The sequence below is a fragment of the Pipistrellus hanaki genome (genome assembly GCF_964339955.1).
Source record: "Pipistrellus hanaki genome assembly, chromosome: 17".
Taxonomy (NCBI): Eukaryota; Metazoa; Chordata; class Mammalia; order Chiroptera; family Vespertilionidae; genus Pipistrellus; species Pipistrellus hanaki.
In genome coordinates this window covers 27,778,425-27,801,644 of record NC_140519.1, presented here as the reverse complement: position 1 = coordinate 27,801,644, position 23,220 = coordinate 27,778,425, and the positions used below count along the sequence as shown (strand labels likewise).

The 23,220-nt window shown below is 37.9% G+C and overlaps 1 protein-coding gene across 3 annotated transcripts in view; it reads left to right on the top strand.

Moving 5' to 3' along the window:
• The window catches only part of COL14A1 (collagen type XIV alpha 1 chain), a 174,031-nt gene that overhangs the window by 118,722 nt on the left and 32,089 nt on the right, over positions 1-23,220 (top strand). For all 3 annotated transcript variants that reach the window (XM_084864968.1, XM_084864967.1, XM_084864969.1), the window contains exons 36-42: positions 89-175; positions 6,688-6,741; positions 10,101-10,196; positions 11,301-11,354; positions 11,712-11,765; positions 21,637-21,690; positions 22,163-22,234. In XM_084864968.1, the coding sequence (XP_084721094.1) occupies positions 89-175; positions 6,688-6,741; positions 10,101-10,196; positions 11,301-11,354; positions 11,712-11,765; positions 21,637-21,690; positions 22,163-22,234 (471 nt within the window). The remainder of the gene's footprint in view (positions 1-88; positions 176-6,687; positions 6,742-10,100; positions 10,197-11,300; positions 11,355-11,711; positions 11,766-21,636; positions 21,691-22,162; positions 22,235-23,220) is intronic.

Here is a 23,220-nt window from a genome sequence, read left to right as displayed (position 1 = left end):
GGTCGGGAGAAAATATTTCTGACTAATGCTCACTTTAAAGTGTCTTAAGTCAAAGTTTTTAATAGGTGTGCTATTTTTTTCTTCTCAGAGGGATGAGGAGACCTGCCCAGACCTTCCACATTCCTGCTCCTGTTCTGAAACCAACAAAGGGGCTCTGGGACCAGCAGGCCCACCGGTAAGACTTGCCTAGTTGGGTTTAAATATTCTTTAATAATATTTAAAGCTATCACTTGCTGTGTGTCTTATATATGATCTCCATTGTGCCATAATCTAATCACAGAGATGTTACGTAACTTGCCTAAAGAACACAGCTTAGAGGATTTGGTCTTCAGATCCATTTCTCTGTGCCCCCTAGAGATGATGCTCTTAATCACTATGCAAGACAACCCTCATGCTGCTGTATATTCAAAATGTTCCCTTGAAACTCCTGTGGTTTATTCTCAATGTGAACGTTTCAAATATCTGCCCTCTACTTATACCTATAATATTTCCATGCCTTCGTCTTTCTCATTCTGTTATCAAAATTTATGTATGAAGGGAGGGTTTTGAATTTTTCAAAAAAAGAATGTCATCTGAGCATGACTAGAACTTTCTACAGAGAAGGAGAGGGAGGAAAGAAGGGGAAGAAGAAGGAGGAAGAGGAGGAGAGGAAAAAGGGAGGGATGGAGAAAGGGAGGAAAGGATGGAAGGAGAGAGAAAAAGAAAACAAATTTTTGTAAAATATAAAATACATAAAATTTCACTATCTGGATCTTTGTATTTAGCATCATAACTCTTTTGTAATATGTTTAAATGTTCATTTTTTTGTCTAACCTGCTAAACTGGATTAGCAGTATTTCTTTGATATAAGTATGCTACAGCTGGTGTCTGGTTAGGGAATGAGAATTACATCAGGGCAGAAGACAAAGAAAACAGGGAGAAGGTGCACCAGCAAATATAGAAGCCCAGGAGAGAGATTCTGACGCCTGGCCAGGGTCTGTACCTTGGCCTCCTGGAGGCGGCCAGCCCAGGTGGCATGTGAGCAGTAGGTAACCCACTCTGGCAGCTGGCTTGCAGCGGGAACCTTCACTCCAGGTTGGCACCAATAGCAACCTAACGTTCCTCATTTCCTGAACTGAACAAAAATGAAGAGAACCTGCTGACTGCATTTGAAATATATCCCAGTAGTTTCTCCTTTATCTTTGGCACATAGAACATTCTTTCAAGCTATGAATGTAGAACCCAAACACATTTTTAAAAAGATTCTTTATCCCCAATAAGCAAATTTGTGGTAACAGTAAAAGCATTATATTTAAATTGCAAGATTTGGCCAGTCATTGAGTCACTGTGAACCTCAATTTCCTTGTATATACAATAGCATCCACTTCTTTAACTGGTATTGTGAGGAATATACAAGCCAATATGTATATAAGGATTTTGTGCATTATGAAACTTTAATTAAATGTAAAGAGTTGTCTTTAGTTTAACCTGGAAATTGAAAACAATGATTTGTTTTCAACTTTTTTTTTTATATCCCAAAAGTATGTCTTTGAACTTTATCAAGGCTAACTCACATTGTTTAGTTTATTTGTTGTACCAGCTGTAAAGTATTCCATTATATAAACTACAGTTTATTGACCCATTACTGTGGAGTATTTCCCTGTGACAGTATTATTACAGTGAACATTCTTTGTATGTCTCTTTGCAAACAAGAGTGAGTGCTCTTGCAATAACACTTAGATTTGTTGGAGAAGAAGGAAGGTGCATAATCAGCTTCATGAAGAAATCCCAAATTGCTCCTTGGTGTGATTGTCCCAATGTCCTCTTCCCCAAATTCTGTATGAGAGCCAGTTCCCATGCATTTCATTCACCAAGACCCTTTGATGTTGCCAAATACGAATGCCTTCCTTTATCTGATGATTATAAAGCCCTGTCATTGTTATTTTGTTTTAAATGTCATTAATTTAATTTTAATAGGACTATCCCTCCAGGCTAGTGAGATGAAGCAGTTTTTCATGTCTCTTAGCCATTTGGACTTTTTCCTATATGAATTACCTGATTATAAACGTTGCTAGGTTTTTATTATACAGGCTTTTTTTCCTCACTGGTTTATAAGTGGTTTTATGCACTAACCCTTTATTAACAACTAGAGGCCTGGTGCATGAAATTCGTGCACTTGCAGGGGCCAGGGTGTTCCCTCAGTCCGGCCTGTGCCCTCTCGCAGTCCAGGAGCCTTCAGGGGATGTCTGACTGCCATGGAGGTGGGAGAGGCTCCCGTCACCAATACTGCACTCACCAGCTGTGAGCCTGGCTCAGGGCTTCTGGCTGAATGGTGCTCCCCCTGTGGGAGCACACTGACCACCAGGGAGCAGCTCATGCATTGAGAGTCTACCCCCTGGTGGTCAGTATGCATCATAGTGACTGGTCGTTCTGCCATTTGGTCGATTTTATTATATAGGATATGGTTTGAAAATATCTTTTCCTGGCCCATGGATTGTTTGTTGTTTATGAGAACTTACACGGTCTAGAAATTTTAATTCTATGTAGACAAATCTAATATTTCTGTGAGCTATTGTTTATATTTTCATTTATTGCTTCGTTTAGTCATGGTTTACTTAGAAGTGCCTTTTTAAATTTTCAATTATGTGTGCAACTTTTATCTTTTTCTTATTGATGTATTAATTTTATTGTACTTTATCAAGAAGATAGTCTGTATAGTACCAATTCTTTGATATCTGTTGATTCTTTGATATTTATTTTGTGGCCTTTTGTCCAGTTTTACAGAGTTTCCCTATAAGTTTTAGGAGAATGTGTTCCCTAATTGTGAAGTTCAGAATTTTAAATATAAAGTCCAGTAAATGAAATTGTAAATTTGCATAGTTAGTATCTTCTTTATCTGCATTAATTTTTTATCTTTCAATTTAGAGATATTAAAAATCTTTCACTCTAATTGTCAAATTCTGTTTGTAATTTCACAATATGTATAACCTTTGGGTGTTTCTTTGAGAGAGTTGATTCTCCTGTTTGTTTTCCTGATGATTTTACTCATGCTGTCTTGTTTCCATGTATATTTTGTGATTTTTTTTTTGGTTTTGTGTATTTGACTTCATGTTATTGAAACTTTGTCTCTGGGACTGTTTTGAGCCCATGTTTCAAACACATTCCTCCAGAGAGTATCTGTGCCTGCTTCTGCTAAGTTCCTGAATATATAACCAACTGGAAACTACCTTAGGTTTAACTTTGGAGTTCTGTTTGATCCTCACAAGTAGGGTGAATTCTAGTCCCTATATTGTATAGGAATCAGCTGCTGGGTAGCAATTCTTAGGGGAGATAGTTCCTCCTCCTGCCATAGCTATAGTGAAAACAACATCATGGTTATCCTTCCACTTCTAGCTCATTCAGAGTGCAGCCTTCCAAGTTTTTCAACTTTAATGAATGTTTCATATTCTACCTTCACCCACCAATCACAGGCACAAGTTCATACTTCATTGCCTTTTGTGGGCTATAGAATACAAGCTTTGCAGTAAACCTCAACCATCTTCCCAATCTTTCCCTCAGGCAGTCTCAGTGCACTTGCCTGCTGCTCTGGTTTTTTTTGTTTCTTCTTCATTCTTGGTCCTTAAAGATCCAGTTCTTAATTATAATCATGTTTATTTTATTTTAAAAGGCATCAATAAGCTCTTTTTAGCTGGAGGCTTTTCAAGTTTTTTATTTGCAATACTTCTGGAACAAGTTATAAGATATTTACATATGACCTAAGAGTCAAACTTTGTAATGAGAAGAAAGCAGCAGAGAAGTAAGAGGAGAGGGTTGAGCTCTGACTTGTTGAGAAAAACAAAGCATGCAAAATGAAGAAAGGCTATTGACATTTTAAAATATTTAAAGTATAATAAACTATTTAAGGAATAGTACCTCAAATAGTATGTAATAAACCCTGGGCAATGACTAACATAGTTGTGATTATCTTCTCATTCAAGAATTTATACAGTAGTATTATGTGCCAATAAAACTGTAAAGAGCTGTATAGAGACATGAAAGAGCCATATTCTCTTTGCCTGGACTAATCCTTCCATATTAAAAGATGGAATCTTCTATCCACAAATATTTGTTGAATACTTATCATGTGCTCAGTGTTGAGGGTCATGGTTAAGATGGCAAATAAGTTAAAAATGTAAAATGGTCCCTGGCTTTTAGACATGGTGTCTGTGGAATGAATATCTGGGAGTCAACTAGTCATAATCATTTAAGATCTGCAAACAGAATTAAAGAGTTGGCCAGACTAGGTATATTACTTGGGATGTGGTGGGCTTGCTGCAAGCAACAGAAAATTTGACTAGCACAGTGGTGAAACCATTAGGACATTTGGACATTGATAGTTTGCTCAGTAAAAGATATAGAGGAGGCTGATCCCAAGAGAAAGGAGGCTGCTCACTAACTTCATTGAGGACTCAGATCGTTCCAGCTTTCCAATTTGCTTTTCTTTGGCTTGTTGCTTCTTGATCAAATTGGCTGCAACTGGCTAATATGTCCATTCCTAGTTGTGAGGAGGCTGGGAAAGTCAATATCTTTTTTAGCCTTCACAGTATGAGAAATAAAATGGAAAGAAGTCAGGAAAGACTCTTTGGTAGCCAGCCAACAATGTCTGCCTCACCGGAGGGAAAATATTTGCATTATCTGTAAGCGTTAAGGATGTAGTATCCAAATATATGAAGAATTCCTGCACAGTAAAGAGAAAAAGGCATGCAATCCAGTAGAAAACTAAGCATATATATAAAATGTTGTTGCATTGAGAGAAAATGCAAATGGACAAGCATTATGAAAAGATGCTCAGTCATAGCAACTTTAAGGGAAATAAAAATTAAAACAAGAGTAAGGAATTCTTGCCGAAACTGGTTTGGCAAGGGAATGTATGTTGGTTGTGGGCACATCCCCGGTAGGGGGTGTACAAGAGGCAGCTGCTCGATGTATTTCTCTCATCGATGTTTCTGGCTCTCTATCCCTCTCTCTTCCTCTCTGTAAAAAATCAATAAAATATATATTTTTTAAAAAGAATAAGGAATTCTTTTTACCAATCAGGTTGGTAAAAATGTAAAGTTTGACATCATATACTATGGGTTAGAAAACTAAGGACCCTCTTAAACTCTTGGCAGATGGCATAGCTTTCTTTGGAGCACAATTTGATAATGTATTTGCATACTCATTAAATTTTATTTATAGTTGTACTTATTGCTATCTTAAATGTTGAACATTTTTACTTACTAGTAAATATTAACATTTCTATTTAAGGAGTGTTTGGGAATGTTAATTGCGTTATTGTTTAAACAGCAAAAATTTTTGGGGAGCCTCCTACATTTCCAATAGTGGAAGAATGGTTAAAGTATTATTATGCATCCATCCATGGCTTTGACAGCTATGCAACTCAGTAAGAATAAGTTAGATCTAAATGTTACATTATGGAAAAATCTCTAAAACATTAAGGCAAAAACTCAAATAAAAAGTTTGATGTCACATCTGCAATTTACATACATCAAATCATACCACAAAAATACTATAGATAATAATTTCTAAAGATACATATATACATGTGCATAAAATGAATTATAGGATTATACTTAAAAAGTCTGGAAGATAACCACCAATTGAAATTGGGAAGGAAGAGAATTAAAGTGGTCAAAAAACAAGCTGGGAGAAAACGTAAAGATCATCTGATGTAGTCTTTTCCCAAGTGATACAAACCCATGGTACCCACATGATTTTCAGTAGTCCTGGACATATTAGAAAATAAATTAGTGAGAAAGATACTGCATTTTCAATGGTCTTTTAATACTGCTCAGGTGAAAATGATATTCTCAGTCTGGTGCCAGTATGACCAGTTGTCATTAGTATGACCATTCTAATATTTATTATTCCCTTTTAAAAAAGTATATATCCTTATTGTTGAAAGTATCACAGACATTTCCTCTTTTTCCCCTCATTGAACCCTTCCACCCTGCTTCTCCCCTCTCCCCAGGCCTATCCCTTTTTAACAAAGAGCAAACTTGTGACTCAAAAACTTCAATAGGAACAAAATCTAGCTAAATTGAATAACATTATTTATAGTATATCTTTAAGGTTACCTTCTATTCTTAGCAAGTAATAACTATTTCCATTCACTGTAGTGCTATAAATTTGCTTTTAAAATTGATTTAAGTGAAATAGTGAGTCAATTAAAAATATCCAAAGGTTATATATGCACACATATATTTATACACATATATACAAGGAATATATATTTACAAAAAATACAAATACATATATACATTCTATGTGTTTACATATACCATATAAAGAAACATGCTATTAAATAATCTCAAAATTATAGTATAAGACATACAATTTGAGATTAGAGACATATTTTATTATTTGCATCCATTAATAGTAGTAGTTTTACATCACTACATTTTTTCAAATACCACACTTTGTTTTTTATTTTAAAATATTTGACATAGAAAGTTGCTTCAGTCTGTGAAATCACTAGCAGGGAAGCTGGGTCTGCGTGGTAAATTTCCAGTTAAGGATCCTGATGAGCATATATCATTACACAATGTGTTGGCCTTGGTACAAAATAGGAATTACGTGATCCATATTACTAAGGAAAATGGATGGAATAGATGGCTTTAAGATGTGCTAATAAGTGCTTTGTGCTAATACATAACATCTGTTTGCCAGGGTGGTCCAGGACTCAGAGGACCGAAGGGCCAACGAGGAGATCAGGGTCCAAAGGTAAAGTTCTCAGTCTCAATATTTCTATACTTCTCTCTCTCTCCCCTCTCTCTCTCATAACTAGCCATAATAATTTTGGTGTTTGGTTTACCCTTTGCGATCTACAGGGCCTTACATTTTTTATCAAAGTTGTGTCTAAATCTTTTTCATTATTCTTAGACTTGTGGTGGTTGTTGTTATTGTTTTTAAAATCAATAAGAACATTTAATAACATAGTAAAAAGAAAGATTTCCGGGTTAGAAATAGTATCACTGTTCTGATTGGTTTAGACCTCTCATTCATTCTTTTTTTCCCTTTATCTTGTATTTATTTTGTATTATAAACAAAGATGTTTCTTTGGGAGAATACTGAATCACAACTAGGCAGCAGTCCCTCCCAGGTAATTTTTCAGGTTGCATATTCCTTCTTTCTTCCCACCATGCACAATTCCTCCACTATGCATAATCAAACACATGGCTCTATTTTCCATTCTCACTGCTCAAGGCCACTACGTGAGGTGGTTCAGGTTGTACACTGTACAAAGGCACTAGCCAAGAGGCCCAAGCTGTGCTATGTCCAGGCACATGTTTTCCTACTTTGCAGGAAAGCACTCGAGGGATGGCAGAAGCCAGGCCACTGAGTTCAAGCTTCACCATCTCTCTGGCATTTGGCAAAACTTCTAACTGGTCTCCTGGCTCCACTGGCATGATTTTCTGATTGATTTTTCACATCTTCTCCCAGATCCATTCCTTTAAAGTTATACTCAGCCATATTACACTCTTAAAACCTACCATCCTAGGCTGTTTGCCTTGAGAATACAACTTACCTTCCTTGGCATGGGATGCAAGGCCCTTTATAATTTGACTCCCCATCTCATTTTCATCATGATCCTTCACCTGATCTGCTCTCCATCCACTTGCTTGACTTACTGCCTCAATGTGGTTACTTATTAAATTTGCATAGTATTTATTCTTGGAGAGGAGGACATTACAATTTTTTTCTCTCTATAAAATTGGAAACAAATGGCCTGACCATGGTGGTTCAGTTGTTGAGTGTCAACCTATAAATCAAGAGGTCACAGGTTTGATTCCCAGTGAGGTCCCATGCCCAGGCTCAACCCTCAGGGGTGGCAGGAGGCAGCCAATCAATGGTTCTCTCATAATTGATGTTTCTATCTCTCTCCGTCTCCTTTCCTCTCTGAAATCAATTTAAAAAGTGTTGAAAACAAATGAAGCAAGGTAAGAGAGAATGTGGGAGGAAAGTAGTAAATGAAAGCAGGCTGAAGATAACTAATCAGGTACTAGTTAACTCAAAACTTAGACCAGAAATAGCTCATTTATTTTGTTTTATTTTCTGAAAGAGTGACACACTTTCCCAGGCATAGAAATGATGTATCTTACTAGGCTTCATCTATTATTTGCTAAGAGAAGCTAATGGTTTGAAACCTTTTCAGACAATGATACACTGGGTCTTCCTTGGTTTCACCTTAGGACAGTGTCAGTGAGCTCCTGTGGATGCTGGCTTCCTCCTCCCAACACCTCTAACACCATGATCTATCTATCTTTCTTTCTTTCTTTCTTTCTTTCTTTCTTTCTTTCTTTCTTTCTTTCTTTCTTTCTTTCTTTTTCTTTCTTTTTTTCTTTTTTTTACATTCTCACTGGATGATGGTTCTGATCATGAAGACATGTTAGGAATTCCAAGGTGTTTGATATCAAGATTTACCTCTTTCCTCTAATCATTCCCATGAGTTATTTCTGTGTGATGATTTTGATGAATCACAGATGCAAGTCTTTAGTGGTCTTAGGAAAAAGTCTTGTTGGAGAGAGGATGCCCACATGCCCACCAAGGTGGATAGTGCAGGAGCAGATAAACTATACTTTCCAAATGAAAAGCCCCAATCTGTATTACTTTTTATTTTGTGGCTTTGAATTTCAGTTGCAATAAATAGTTAATAATTTAGAAGCTCAAAACAGCCCTGTCACTGCTCTTTCCTAGTCATTTTTATCTTATACTTTATAGAATAAAATGGGACCATCTACATTTTGTCCTTCTACCCCATTCCCAATTTGTCAGTAATAACCAACAATATATTATTCAACTATTATAAATATTATTTAATATTTGTAAATCTTCTCCATGTCTCCTCCATCATATTTTTAAAAATCTAGCTAGCTCTCTCTAGTTTTCATTCATATTTCATAGTGATTTTACATCCTTACCTCAAAATAATTCACTTTTTGGGGAGTACATAAATATTCATAGCAACTTTATCCACAATTGCAACAACAACAATAAAAAACAACTGGAAATAATCCAATATATCTTAACAAGTAAAGGAACAATTTTCTGTCTATCCATGCAATGGAATATTACTCAGCAATCAAAAGGAACATATTACCAAAACATGCCAGACTCTGAGTGAACCTCAAAACACTGCCATGTGAAAGAAGCAAAATCATAGGAGCTCATAATGTAAAATTCCATTTATACACCCAGATTATTATTGACCCACAGATGATTCCTGTTCCTCTAGGAATTCTATAAAATTGTTGTCATTAGTCACCAATCACCTTCTGTACCAGAACATGTTAAGGTTGTGGTTTGTCTTAACTTATTTGAAATCTCTACAGCATTTGACATGACTGTCACATCTCTATTTGAAATGTTTGGCTTTTGTTGGTGTCACAGAACGAGAAGAATGACAAGGAGATGAGATTGGGGATAAGTAGATTTTCTGCATCTAAGATTACAGAGATATCTAATGTTAGCCAAACCACAAATTCCAAACTATAGAACCAAAAGTTGCTAAAGTGAGAGGAATGTCTGATTCTGGGAAGAAAGGAAATTAAATGATGTTGAGGCTAGGAAGTTCATTCAGTGACCACTGAAGAGACGAAGGGTGGTTACAGGATCATAGGATGAAGAAAGCAGAGGGTGGGTGCAAAGCCTCCAGTGAATGTTGAGGAATGCCCATGCGGTAGGTAACTGACAGTAGTGAAGGTGAAGAGAGAATGCAGTTCAGCTGGATGGTATAAATCTTTACAGACCAGGAGGGTGGTCTTGAAGCGTTTATATCTTTTGGATTTGTTATGGAGTGTGGGAGGTCTACTAACTCAACATAATTGGCATAGCATTCTTATTTATGAAAGCAAAAAAACAAAGTTGCAGCAGCCCCTGCGTGTTTATTCTTGATTTATTGATGACATTTCATCTGGGAGGTGAATCATCGGAGGTTTAGTGTCTTGTGATCCCATGAATATTTCACGTCTTAGGAAAATTTATTTAAGGAAATACATTATCAGTGTCCTAAGCAGAAATATCTTCTGGGTACCAGAGGGTCTAACTTACCTCTGGGATGACTTTCCTCTCTTGCCTTACAGGGACCAGATGGCCCTCGGGGTGAAACAGGACCTCCAGGACCTCAGGGTCCCCCTGGACCCCAAGGACCAAGTGGTCTGTCCATTCAAGGAATACCTGTGAGTTGTGTGTAAACATTCAGATAGGTTTTTGTTATCATTTCTCCATGAGTTATAAAGAATGAACTTTTGTCTTCTGTGCCTTAATTATTATTCTTAGCCCTTATCACCTCTTACCTACAAATAAGAAATAAGAGTAATGACTGAAAGTTCATTCATTAGTCATTTTTTTTTTGTTGTTCAATGATGAGGTCTTTTACTAACACAAGGCTGTCAAGTACATATATCCATGAGTAATTGGTCTGTAGCATAAAAATATGGCTTGACATATATTGCCCTTTTTCTTGTTTGACTAAGTTCTTACCATTAACAAATGTTAAGTTATCCATTATATATTTATAGTGATTGTGGATATAGATTTATGAAAGTCTTTTACTTACTATCTTTATCTCAATGAGCATCAAAGTACAGTACATTAAGTATGAGTTTTAGATGATAAATGGTGTACTTTTTATATCCTCATTTCTTTTTAAAAGCTGTTTGGACCATTGAAAACAAATTTAATTCCACTCACTGATTTCCATTAAACTTTCTAGGATTTATTGAATAAAACCAATCACTGTAATTGATATTTGAAGCAAACAGATCCTTTGAAGCCATTTTAGCATTCTTTCTGTGTACATGATATGTTCCCTAACTAAGTTTTCTTTGCCAGGGCTATTTTCACATTTTAGAAAGCATCAACATGCCAACATGTGCAATTACTACTACTAATAATAAGCATTTGTTGAGGTCTGTGTTTGCTTTTCCATTCTTATAAATTTCTAGCCAAAGCAAAACAAAAATTTATATGGATAATGATTTTAAAATCTAAACTATAAACAATATTGAAATGTCCAAGACTCCCCTCCACATATTTACTCTATGGGCTTAACCATATCGGACTGTATGTTCTGTGTTTAAACTATTAAGATATATAAATATTCAGCTTACTAGGAATGCTTACATAAGTAGTTTAGCATATGTGAGAAGTGAAAATGCTGTATTTGGAAGTTAGTGTGAAGCAATTTTATGTTGAAAATATTAGAACAGTTCATGGAGAAAAAGAAAAGACAAAGTATTGACCTATGTGAACTTAACCCCATGTACTTTTTGGATGTTCAGGGAATGCCAGGTGAAAAGGGGGAGAAAGGAGAGACTGGCCTGCCTGGTGTACAGGTATTATTTCTGTTCTTTTTAGTCTATTGCTCTTAGCTCTAGACTAGAGCTAATGGTGGGTGGGGGGCAGGGAGAGTATAGTTCTGAAGATAGCTGGAATCTTGGCAATAAATAGTTTCTATTTTAAAGATGGTCGGTCTGTATTCATTTACCTCATGCCCCCTCTAAGGGTCATACTGATGGTTTCAGGGTGCGCCCTGGTGGGGGGCATTCCTTTCTCCTGGATTCTGAATGGTCAGTCACAAAGTTCTCACCTACTAGGTTTGGTGGGAGGCCTTGGTCTGCTTCAGGGAAGCTTGGTGAGAGGATAACTGGTTTCCATGGATCTGACTCTTATCTTGTCCTTGCTCTATATAGGGCATTCCAGGAGGCATTGGCTCACCAGGACGCGATGGCTCTCCAGGCCAGAGGGTAAGGATTACCCAAGGTTGATTGTTAGCGCAGTAGATTCCTCACCAAGTCACCTTTTGCTTCTGGCAGGTTTCTGTGCAATGCAGTCTATCAAACCAGGTTTTTTCTTTGCTTTTCCCTTCTGTCTATTTACAGTCTATCTATCCTGCACCTACTTCCCTTCACTGACATCTTCTGTTTATTAATTTCATCAGGATCTGGGAACTTTCATCAAACCTTCCCAAATTAGCAACACCTCTTTCTGAAGGTTCTCATAACTTAAATACATTTTCCACTGAATTGTATGTATTGGTTGAGCAGATTTTCTAAATTTTTCTAATTCTTACAGCACAAACCTAAAGGAAATGAAGAATCATGACTCAAAATTTAAATATGATGATGATCCTTTTATTTAATGTATGTCGATTATTTTTTTAACTTGTTGAAGTGGACAGCAGCCAAAGAAATTATAAGGATGGTTAGAAGAGGGAGAAGATAACATTTAGTGTTTGTTCATCAGCATCTTCACTGAGCCAGGTTTGAGGTTCTTGTCCTCACAGATGTGCAGCTTAGTGGGAGGAGCTATAATAATGCTATGATAGGGAATACGAATTAAGAGATAGAAACTAGCCAGGTGCATGAAGAAAGTAAAACTACAGCAAGCAGAGAAAATGGCATATACAAAGCAGTGGACATGAGCAGAGTTGTGGGCATTTCCAATATTGCACATAGGTCAGTATGGCTGGGGATTAGAGTGCAGTGTGTGTTTGTGTATGTGTGTACGCCACAGACATGTGCTTAGAAGTGGAGAAACTGTCCAAAAATGAAGCTGGAGAAGTAAGTACATACTCACTGAAATCATTTATTTTCTTTCAGAGTAAGAATTTTGGCATTTAACAGAAAGGCAATAGGAAGTCTGAATTTTCAGCAAGGGAGAGAGAGACTGGTCTTCCCTAAATGACCACTGAATTAGACATGTAGGCAGCTCCACAGTTTCTCTCAAAACGGAATTATATGGAGTTGCAGCCACTTAGATCCAATCCAATGAAGGCCAGACAATATGTTGGCATTCAGTGGTGCCTTTAGTATAACTTACCTGTTAGGATAAAAAACAATTGGCTAGAAGTCTCACTTCTCTGCTCAAACAAGGCTTGCCTTCAGCTCAGGATATCTATACTACTCAAAAATAAGGAGATTGCTTTTCCTATAGAAAGCTAGGTATGGGACCTTAAGATTTTCCATGTTCTTTTTCTCCCTCCATCAAGATTTCATTTGCTTAAAAACCCAGTTTAGTCTCTGTCCATCAAATGGAATTACTCAGTCTGCTAAGCAGGGCCAGGTGGATGTATCTAAAGGAGGCATTCTCTGAAAGTTAGATTTATGTAGGTTTCTTGTACATGTGGAAGGAGTGTCTAGAAGTATTTATATGTTTTGGCAAAGGGCTTAGGCTAAGATCCTGTGTGGTTACCCACCCAAATTCTTTCATGATTCCCAAAGCTCTGAAAATGGCAATTTCACTGATTTGGTTCAGGGAACTGACTTGATTTATCCATGCCTAGAGTCCAATGTTGGCAAAGAACTCCCAATTCAAACATATTGGATTCATGTTGGGATCATTTGGTTTTGGAATTCTTTTTTTTAAAAAAACCAATACACTGACACAGACTTTTTGTAAATATTTTGTTATTCTTCCAAACACGTTTTCTTTTCTAAGATTAAAATCTTAGAGCTGTAATTAAGTGATAAGATATCTGTATATGGATTTTATTTTCCTCTCTCCCTCAAGTTAGAGAAAAAAGATTCAGGATATGTCCAGTTCCTACTTTGAAAAATTCTTAGATGGGTATGAAATTGCTTTTTAAAACTGGTTTTCAGAGGATAGATACTCATTCTTTTAGGGCAGGTTAAAAATAAAAAAGATTGTGGGAATACTGTGACAGTTGTTTCAGAAAAGGTATTTGAGGGCAATTCTCTGTGCCATTCACAGAGAATAAAATATGATGGTGTTCCCCGGAATTATGTAACATCACTGCTCTTTGCAGAAAGGAGTATGTATATATTGTGTGTGTGTATATATATATATATATATATATATATATATATATATTTATTTATTTTATTTTTTTTTTAGAGAAAAGTAAAAGGTTTAAAACAATTGGGTAGTTATTTAGCGGGACTGTAAATTCAAGATTTTAGGAAGTCCCAGACCAATAGACATGGTTGTAGGGACAGATCCAGGTCTTTGAAAGCCAGGGTTTCCTGGGTCAGCAGGAGTGCCCAGGGGTTCGTGGTTAGGCAGGAGGAGGGGGAGGGAGTTGTTGAAAGAGTCCAAGCACAAACACTGATGATTGTTCCTGCTCTTCCTTGGGCCAGCCTAAAAGGCAAACCTGCAATTGGGAAGTAAAAATGAAAATAATCACAATAACAAGCATGGCACAGACCATACAGAGCAAACCCAGCACACAATGAGACTTACTGCCGACATGCCCAGGAAGCCACTCCCAGGAAGCTGCCCAGTTCAGCTCAGTGTCTAGGGAATCAAAGCACAGATATTTTGTTTTTTCATCACTGTAAGCATTCAATGACTTACAGTTACTGCGACTTCATTTGCTCTGATCTTGAATGAAGGCACAGAAGGAGGAAGCTGGGATAAATGTATGTGATGCTGTCCAACCAGTGCTCCTAGCTCCTTGGAAAGCCTCAGGGGGTCAGTGAGTGAGGTGTGCCATAGGAGAGGTGGGCGATTCCTTACTGCACATTCTTCTTTCTTTTAAATCTTCATCTTCTCATATGGATTGTTAAGAACTCACAGCCCAAAGCTAGTACCATGAACTTAAAGAAAGGTTAGCACCTCTTTCCTGGACCTGGTGCTAAAGTTACCCCTTGACTTAGTCTGGAAGAAGGGAGAGCTTAACAAAGAATAAAAAGATTAAACATCTCCCTTTTAAACAGGGAACCTGTTTTCTAGTGTTTCTAGCTTATTCTGGCTTTTCCCATGGGAGATCTTTGTTCGAGGAGGCATCTCATATTCCACCCTGGGCCTGAGGCCACAGAGCTAGTCCAGCCAAAGTGGACTTCGTTGACCACGTCTCAGCCTCTTGCTGGGGAGGCGACAGAGCACAGTGCAGGATCACACTTTATAAAGCAGCCCTGCAGACGCAGCGTTAACAGCTGAATGCAGTTAGGCAGCCAGCTTTCACTCTGAGCCTTTCCAACCACCAGCATTCTTGTCTGGTTTTTCTTTTCCGCTGTAAATCTCGCCACCTGCCTCTTCCCCCTCCCTCCCACCTCTTTTCTTGATGTCTGTGACTGCAGGGTCCACCCTGTGACCTTGTGTTCCTCTCTAGGAGGGTGGATTTCTCAGCCTTCACACTAGACATCCTGGCGATCCTTAGAGAAACTAAGAGCAGCCAAGACATAGATTATAAGCATAAGGACTGAGAGAAAGAACTGAAAAAAAGAAAAAAAGAAAAAAGCAACCTCTTTTCTAGTTCTGCGTCTCACTTATATCCAAGACCACCAGCTTCCTTTAAAGCACTCCCAATAGAAGCTTTAAACATTATTTTCATGTTCAATTCTTAATGTGATCGCATAAAAAGTCAGAGGGACAAGAAATAAAAATGAAAAGGAAATATATAGTTTATGGCACCCAGAAGATAGTCATTGCTCTGTGATACAAAGGGTATTAGTTTTTAAATTCCAAGTAAACTTCATTTAAATTGCTTCCTTCCCCCAGGTTACCGCTCTCTGTATCTCCACGCCCTTGCCGTAACCACAGCTTTTCTTTCTAATCTATAGAGATGAACTGCTGTCTTTAAAAAAAAAAAAAAATAACCCTTCTACATATGGATTCTGCAAAATCTGTGAGGTTATGAGAAGCAGGACTTCCCAGTGGTGAATGTTCTAGACTTACACTGTTAGCTAGACCTGAGTTTGAACCCTAACCATAAGACATTGAGCCAATTGCTTTATATTCCCAACCCTCACTTTCTTCATCTGTGAAGTGGAAAAAATAATATTTGACTCCATGGAGTTGTTATGGGGATTCATTCATATAAAGAATTTCTATATAAAAATTCAATTTTTGCTGATATTAGTACTAACTTTTTTCAATGTAACCCTAATGAATCAGGACAGGGTAATATTTTATAATGCCTGTTCTTCACATATTAAGATGCTTCAAACAATTTTAAGGACGATTTTTAAAAATCTCAAGGAAAAACAAGTAGTTTATTATTGGTGTTTAATTTTCTTGGATTTGACATTGAAAAGACACTTGGAACATACTTCCTTTTATGTGGGTTTGATGTATACAAGGGCCATATTTGTGATGACTGTCCCATTTCATCAAAGTCAGTTGGATTTAAAATGTACTCAAGAAATTGAACTTGAGTCAACTATCTGGATTTAATTCCTGTTGTAAATGTTAAACAGTGACAAGAGAGTCATCTAAAGAGTATTTTGTTAAGTGCTAAGATCCATAATCACCCCCGTGAATATTTTCATCCATCAGAAGAGGAAATGTACCATACCACCACAAAGCTAATGGAGAAAATGATTTGATTTTCTATTTTGTGGGTTAGTTGGGATTTTGCAATACACAGGAGAATCTCCTCACAGTCAGCCACAGTGATAATAATAAATGCAATTGGGATTTGGAAAATTATTTGAGTAAAAATAGCAGCAACCACTATCATTCATTACCAACAAAATGCAGGTGCTTTACAAAGGTTATGTTCTCTGTTCCTCAGAATAACCTCCAATGCTAACACTGTTACTCCATTTCACAGACAAGAATTGCATGCCAAAAATGGAAGTATTAGAAAAATGCCACACAGCTAATAAGTCTTAGAGCCAGGATTATAACCCATCTCTTCAGCTCCAACCCTGCACACTGTCCTTCCATGGAATTATGTCAACAGAGATCACTGTGGGATTTTGTGAATGTAGAAAGTCTCCCACAAAGATGTTTAATAAGCAGGACCCCATTGCTGAAGATATCTCACCTAGCATTTTGGGGCAGAAGGAACCCAGTTTGGGTTACTTTCTTGGTAAAGTAGAAGTTGATATCTCACCTCTAAGAATGTATTTCTTTGATTCTTTTAAACCTTTACTTAGATAGTGGCACCTCTGGTAGAGAACATTATTTAGGAAGTTAATTTTAAGTTACTACAGGCCGTAACGATACTTCTGTTGGGACACAGGATACAAATAATATGTGCCCTGCACTCTGGTTCTGATGCCATCCTTCAGGGTTAGGCCAGACACTGTTAAATAAAATAGCAGTTTCGCAGCTTAAGTGATCAGGTTGTTGTTTCATGGCTTGCTTTTTTCTTTTCTTTTCTTTTGTATGACGATTACTGGGCTTCAACCTCAGAGAGTCAGATACGAAAGGTCTTAGGCTTAACCTAGAAATGTATAATTATAAAAGGCTTAATGATTCTGATAACCAGCTAAGTTTTGGAATCACTGGATAGTATATTAGGCCTGTTATATGTTAAAATAATTTCTTAGGTGTAGAATATTGCTGGTGTTTCTTGTTTTAATTTACTGAAGTCATCATTGCAGGTTACTCTTTACACATATACATTTAAATTATATATGTAATATATACATATATGTACATATAAAATAGCATTGTTATATATAGAAATATATGCAGACAGATAATATATAAACATCTAAGTAGATATTTACACATATACATAAATGTGTGTGTGTATCCCTGAAGGTTCCTCAGTGTGACTCCACATGAGGTCTATCACACATAAGGATTGTTCTTGGATCTCCAGCTGGACCAATGTTTACAGAGCCTGTGGCTTTTTGCTCCTTGGCCTCTTAATCTGGTGGTTGGTCTTAATCCTCTGCTGCAAGTAGAAGCCTTATTTCTCATGGCTGACTGCCACACGGTCTCTCCACTGTCGCTCCTAGCAGTCCAGAGCCATACCACAGGACTTAAATTGTGCATCAGGAATTTCTACCAGTATTTCTTTAGCCCTCTCTGCTTGAGTTTGGTTTCTTTCAACAAGCTCATCAGATGCCAGCTGCTTACAGACCCCACTCGACCTGTGAGGGTAGCATCAGTCAACAGACCTTAAGGATAGGTGTTCCCGAATCTTCAGGTTAGTTTCCATGGTTCACCATTGTGGGTTTCAAAGCAGGCACGAATGGTGAATAAGTCACTGGGTCTGAGAGCTCTTTCTAGTAGCTACATAAACACACATATTCTAGCTTTGAACTTTAATTTCAGTTACAACACTATTTGCGGTTACATCAGTTTCATCCTTTAGACACCACAGGCACACTACCTAGAAACTAGAAACTTTTTAAGAGCCTACAATAAATGATTATGGTTGGGCGAAGTATATATATTTGCTCTAAAGTATGGAAAAGAAAACCGAAAGATGGAAATTTGTAAATGTATAATTACATGTCTATAAAGTGATATGCTTTGCCAATTTCAGCCACAGTTAAATTTAGCATTCATTTGATAATTAGTGATTTTGAAAGCAAATTTTAGGATGGATTTCCTTTTGCTGATGAATTATCGCCAACCATAACTTAATAAGTCGGTCACAGCCAAATCTTTTCAAAAACAAATTATAAAAATCCTTTCAAGTTTTTATAGCAAAAAATTATTTTAATGTGGGTTGTGGGTGCATATTAATATTTTGAGATGGGAATCCTAAAAAAAGAGAAATGCCTGGAGCTATTCATGTTATAAAATGTCCCTATTTGTGGATGGCTCATTTCATGCACTTTAAAAAACATTTTTATCAGTTTAAGTAAATTCCTACATTATGTTTATCATTTAATTTATTATTCCTTAATATTCATTTCTTATTGTTAATTAACAAGAGTTTCTGCTTTTTAAAGTGCTTAATCCACAAACACACTTCTCAGATTGTACACCCCCCCCCCCATGTAAAATGGATAATTTATAGATATAGAAATGTTTTGGGAAATGCAAACACATTTTTAGCTTATAGGGTTGAAGACCATTCAGTGAGCTTTATCTTAAACTGAAGGAAGGAAGGAAGGAAGGAAGGAAGGAAGGAAGGAAGGAAGGAAGGAAGGAAGGAAGGAAGGAAGGGAGGGAGGGAGGGAGGGAGGGAGGGAGGGAGGGAAGGAGGGAGAGAGGAAGGAAGGAAGGAAGAAAGGAAGTGAGGAAAGAAAGGAAGGAGGGAGGGAGGGAGGAAAGAAGGTAAGTCAGAAGGAAGGAAGGAAAGAAGGTCAGCTCCTGAGGATGCTCCTCACGTAGGAGAACGGAGTGAGCAAACACATCTTTGGACTTGATCACATTATAGCACTAGTCCCTCGGCCAAATTTAGCTTCATCTTTCCTTCAGATTATAACACGTGGTGTTTATAAATCACATGAAGTTGAAACTGTTCATTGGAGTATCCATGGCCCCACCATGGAGGACACACCAACAGGTCCTTACTTTGTAAACTCCTTCCACAGGATTGGGAGCAGGGAGTAAATGTGTTATGTCCTGCTGGTCTTCATTTCTTTTAGGAAAATATGCCCTGGCTGGCATCCGTCCGTGAACTAAACTGTCCTCCTGCCTTCCCACTTGTTTTTGGGTTTTTTTTCTCTCTGGACACAGCCTGAGAGAAAGTCAGGGCAGACTTCCTGCCAGGCTACAGACTTGATGTGGGGCAGTTGTGCTGGCTGGGGGCCGGCGGCTGTGTGTGGGCTTGCACATAGCTTCACGCTCTTCCTCTATCCAGAGCTGGAAGAGTTTTAAGGCAGGAAGCTGTCCTTTTAAAAATGTCTTCTTAAATTATTGAATATGTGCACAGAGTCAATTTCTTTTTTCTTATGTGAACTTTACCTAAGAAATAAGAGTAGATGTTTTAAAAATCCTTTTTTATGGATTTTTTAAAATCCTTTTTTAAAATCCTAACGTCTCTTTGTCTCAAGTTTCCTCACTTATGAGGGAGTTGGGCTGGATGAGTTATAGGGTTTTCTGTTCATATCTCACATATTCTGATTTTTTTATGCCTTTCTTCTTGGACATGGTGTGTTTTGTTCCATGTAAAATAATTTATTCCAACCCATGTCAGTATTAATTTTTGTTGTCTAGCTAGCAGACCCAAAGAAGGGTGTGTGTGTGTGTGTGTGTGTGTGTGTGTGTGTGTGTGTGTGTAACTTAATCTGTACCCGGTTTATCACTGCAGCTTTCTGACAATATATTTGACTAACCACAGTGAAAGAAGCAGTAGTAAAACAACAACACTAGCTTGTGTATTAGTATAGAATAGCAACTATAAGACAAGTCTAAAAAATTCAATCCAAAATTCAAATGGTTTAGTGCAATAAAATAAAGTCTATTGTTTGTTCATTATCCATTGCCATCAATGGGATAGGCATGTAATCATGTAGGGACTCAGGGACTTTTCCCCTTGGGACATTCTCATCTTCAACATGTGGCCTCTGACGTTGCTACAGAAGGAGGAAAGGAGTGGCTGATTGCCCATGGGAAATTCTTATAAGCCAGAACTGGAACTGGCTCCTTTACACAGGCTGGAACTCAGCACTGTGGCTCCAGCATAATTGCTGGAACAGGAGGCTGGGAAATGTAGCCTCTCCATGTGCCCAAGCAGAAAGGATAACCACGCCTGTTGGTGAGCTTTAAAATCTTCTGTCTTCTCTAGTTATAGGACTCAGTAGCACTCAAGCTTGAGTGCATGATGAAAGAGTCTTGCTGACCAATGCCTTTCCTGCATTCTAATCCAGTACCCTCTACTGCTGCCCCTCACACCCTGTCTCCCAACTCACACACCATTTCCTTTCCTCCAGCTTCCTCTTTACACTCTTTCATTTGACGCTTTGAGGTAGGAAGGAATTCTGTGACCTTGGATGGGGAGCACTAAGCGGGTGGATTTTCATGAGCAAGGTAAGTAGACTGAAGAGCTCCCTGTGAGAGTGGCACACAATTTAGAAAAAGAATTGGGAGAGGTCATTAAGGAAGCTGGGAGAGGTTGGTTTGGGTTGGTTCAAGATGGGAATGGATTTCTCCAATGGGATAAAATCCCAAGATGAAAAGTCCATTTCTCCATGTAGTAGAAGATGATGGTTTGGACGCAATTTTATGAGCCTATTATAGAAATTAGGTAGAAGATTCTCTGTCATTTTTTTAACTACAATACATTGGAAGGACCAGCATTCACAACTGAGAACTATAGCCATGAAAAAGTAAGTCATTCCAGCTGTTAAAATTTTTTAACACACATAAAAATAACACACACATGCTAAATATTTTAGGGAGATTAAAAAAAAATAGCATTTGTTTTCTGTCTTAAGCTCTTCCAACATGGAATGGGAAGCAAAGATACAATTTGTAAGCCCATGATAACAGTCTACAAACCTGTCCAGCAGTCAAAAACAATCTATCATTGCAGCTGTTACTCCTCCCAAATTGTCCTCTAGGCTGCTCCTAGAGAGTTTCAGAATTTCAGATATTATAGTACTTCTTGATTTGTAATACCAATCCTGGTGATAGGAATCCCTTCCTCCAAACCCTCTTAGGTCATGGAAGACACTAATTCATCCTTCTGACTGGTCATTAATTCCAGAGACTTGACCTCGCTTCTCCTTTGTTATACTTTGTTTAATAAAAAACACTTTCTGGAAGCAAGTTCCTGCTTGAGTTTGAAATAGCACTTCTCACACCTAAAATTCTTGCACTGAACAATTTCACAGGGCCAATCGACACACAAGTCTTGCCAAGAACAATTTCCATGAAGAGTTTAAAAGTAGTGAATCCCTGGAAGTTCAGAGCAAGCAACGGGACTTGACCCCCAAATATTAAATGAATTGGGTACACCTATTCTGAAAGCCATATAAAGCGACTGAAGAGTTGACTGGCTATGCTTCTTTTCCCCAGGGCTTTCCTGGAAAGGATGGGTCCTCTGGCCCTCCAGGACCACCAGGGCCAATTGTAAGTATTTCCAGAAACTACTGGCATGTACTCTGCTTTCAAGCATTTTACTTTTTTTGAGAGATCTTATTTACCAGCCACCTGTGCTGTAGTGCAACAGCTCAGCCTTGGGTTATAGACCTCTGCCTAAAATATCCTTTAAAAATAATACAGCCATATAGCTGGATCCTTTGATCTCTGAGCCACTTCCCCATAAGATCGCCTGCATTGACTTAGTTTTTATTAGACATAGATAAGGCTTGAATTTGAAAGAACTATAACTGATTGGTAGTTTGGAGACTACTGAAAAAAATGTCTTCACTACATCTTTGACAGCTGGAACCAGAAGTGGGCAATGGATCCTGAAGTCTTGTTGCTGACGGGAAGGGGAGCTCTGTGTATGTGTGTCCCTTGCTTCTTCTTGAGAGCTGGATGCCTTTTATGAGATTGTGGGAGTCCTCACCTTTGTTTCATTTTCCTGCCTCTCTATTAGGGCATTCCTGGAGCCCCCGGAGTCCCAGGGATCACGGGAAGTGTGGGACCCCAAGGCGCCCTGGGACCACCTGTGAGTATGCAGCAGTAGCCAGTCAGGATGGTTGCCTAGTCATCCCTCTGGCTTATTAATGTGTTCAAACTTACCAGCATCTCTGTTGGCCAAAAATCCTATTCAATCCTGGCTGCTGTGGGAATCCACAGGAAAAAACAGAAGCTCCTAAGATAAAGATTAAAGTCAAACTGTGCATAGCTAAAGACAGTGGTCCCAACAGGAACTAATCTTGCTCTTTATTTTGTCTTTGGCTGAGTAAACTCAATGCCCTCTTTACAGGGATTGGGTGTAATATCTGTGTGTTCATTACACTTATTTTCTGGGGTTGGAGCTGGAAATACACAGCTTGAGAAAGTCAAGGATTAGTGAGAATGGGAATAGATTTCCTTTCTAAATTCTACAAGACAGAATTTCATATAAAACATACTCACACATAAATGAATAGTGGAGTAAATAAAAGCATAGGGGTTGGAGCTGTTTACCTCCAATGCTGTGCTTCTCATCTCTTAGGTTGGTGTTTAAATGTGATCACGGGAGAGGGGAGGGAGGAGTGGGAGAAAAATGAGCTCATGTGCACCTGTTTCCTCATCTGTAAAATAGATAGTTGTCTCACACGGCTTCCAAAGCCACATTTGGCATCTTCTACGACTCGCACGTTGTTCCTTCTGGTGTAGCTATTAGTCAGCATTCTGGTATTGTTTGTGATGTACTAAGTCTGTATCCATGAGCTAAAATAACCAATATGTGCAAATTTTGGTACTACTACAAACCTGCTAAGAATTTGTGGAACAGTGAAATATGAAGGGTGAGGGTAGGAGAGGTCAATGAATTCTGTTTCTATTGCTGCTAATACAAATCCCCATAGTCTCAGTGGCTTAAAAAACACAAATGTATTGTCTTAAAGTTCTGTAGGTAAGAAGTTTAATACAGGTCTGATCAAGGTGTTGGCATTTCTTTTCTGGAGGATTTAGGAAAGAATCTATTTCCCTGCCTTTTCTAGGTCC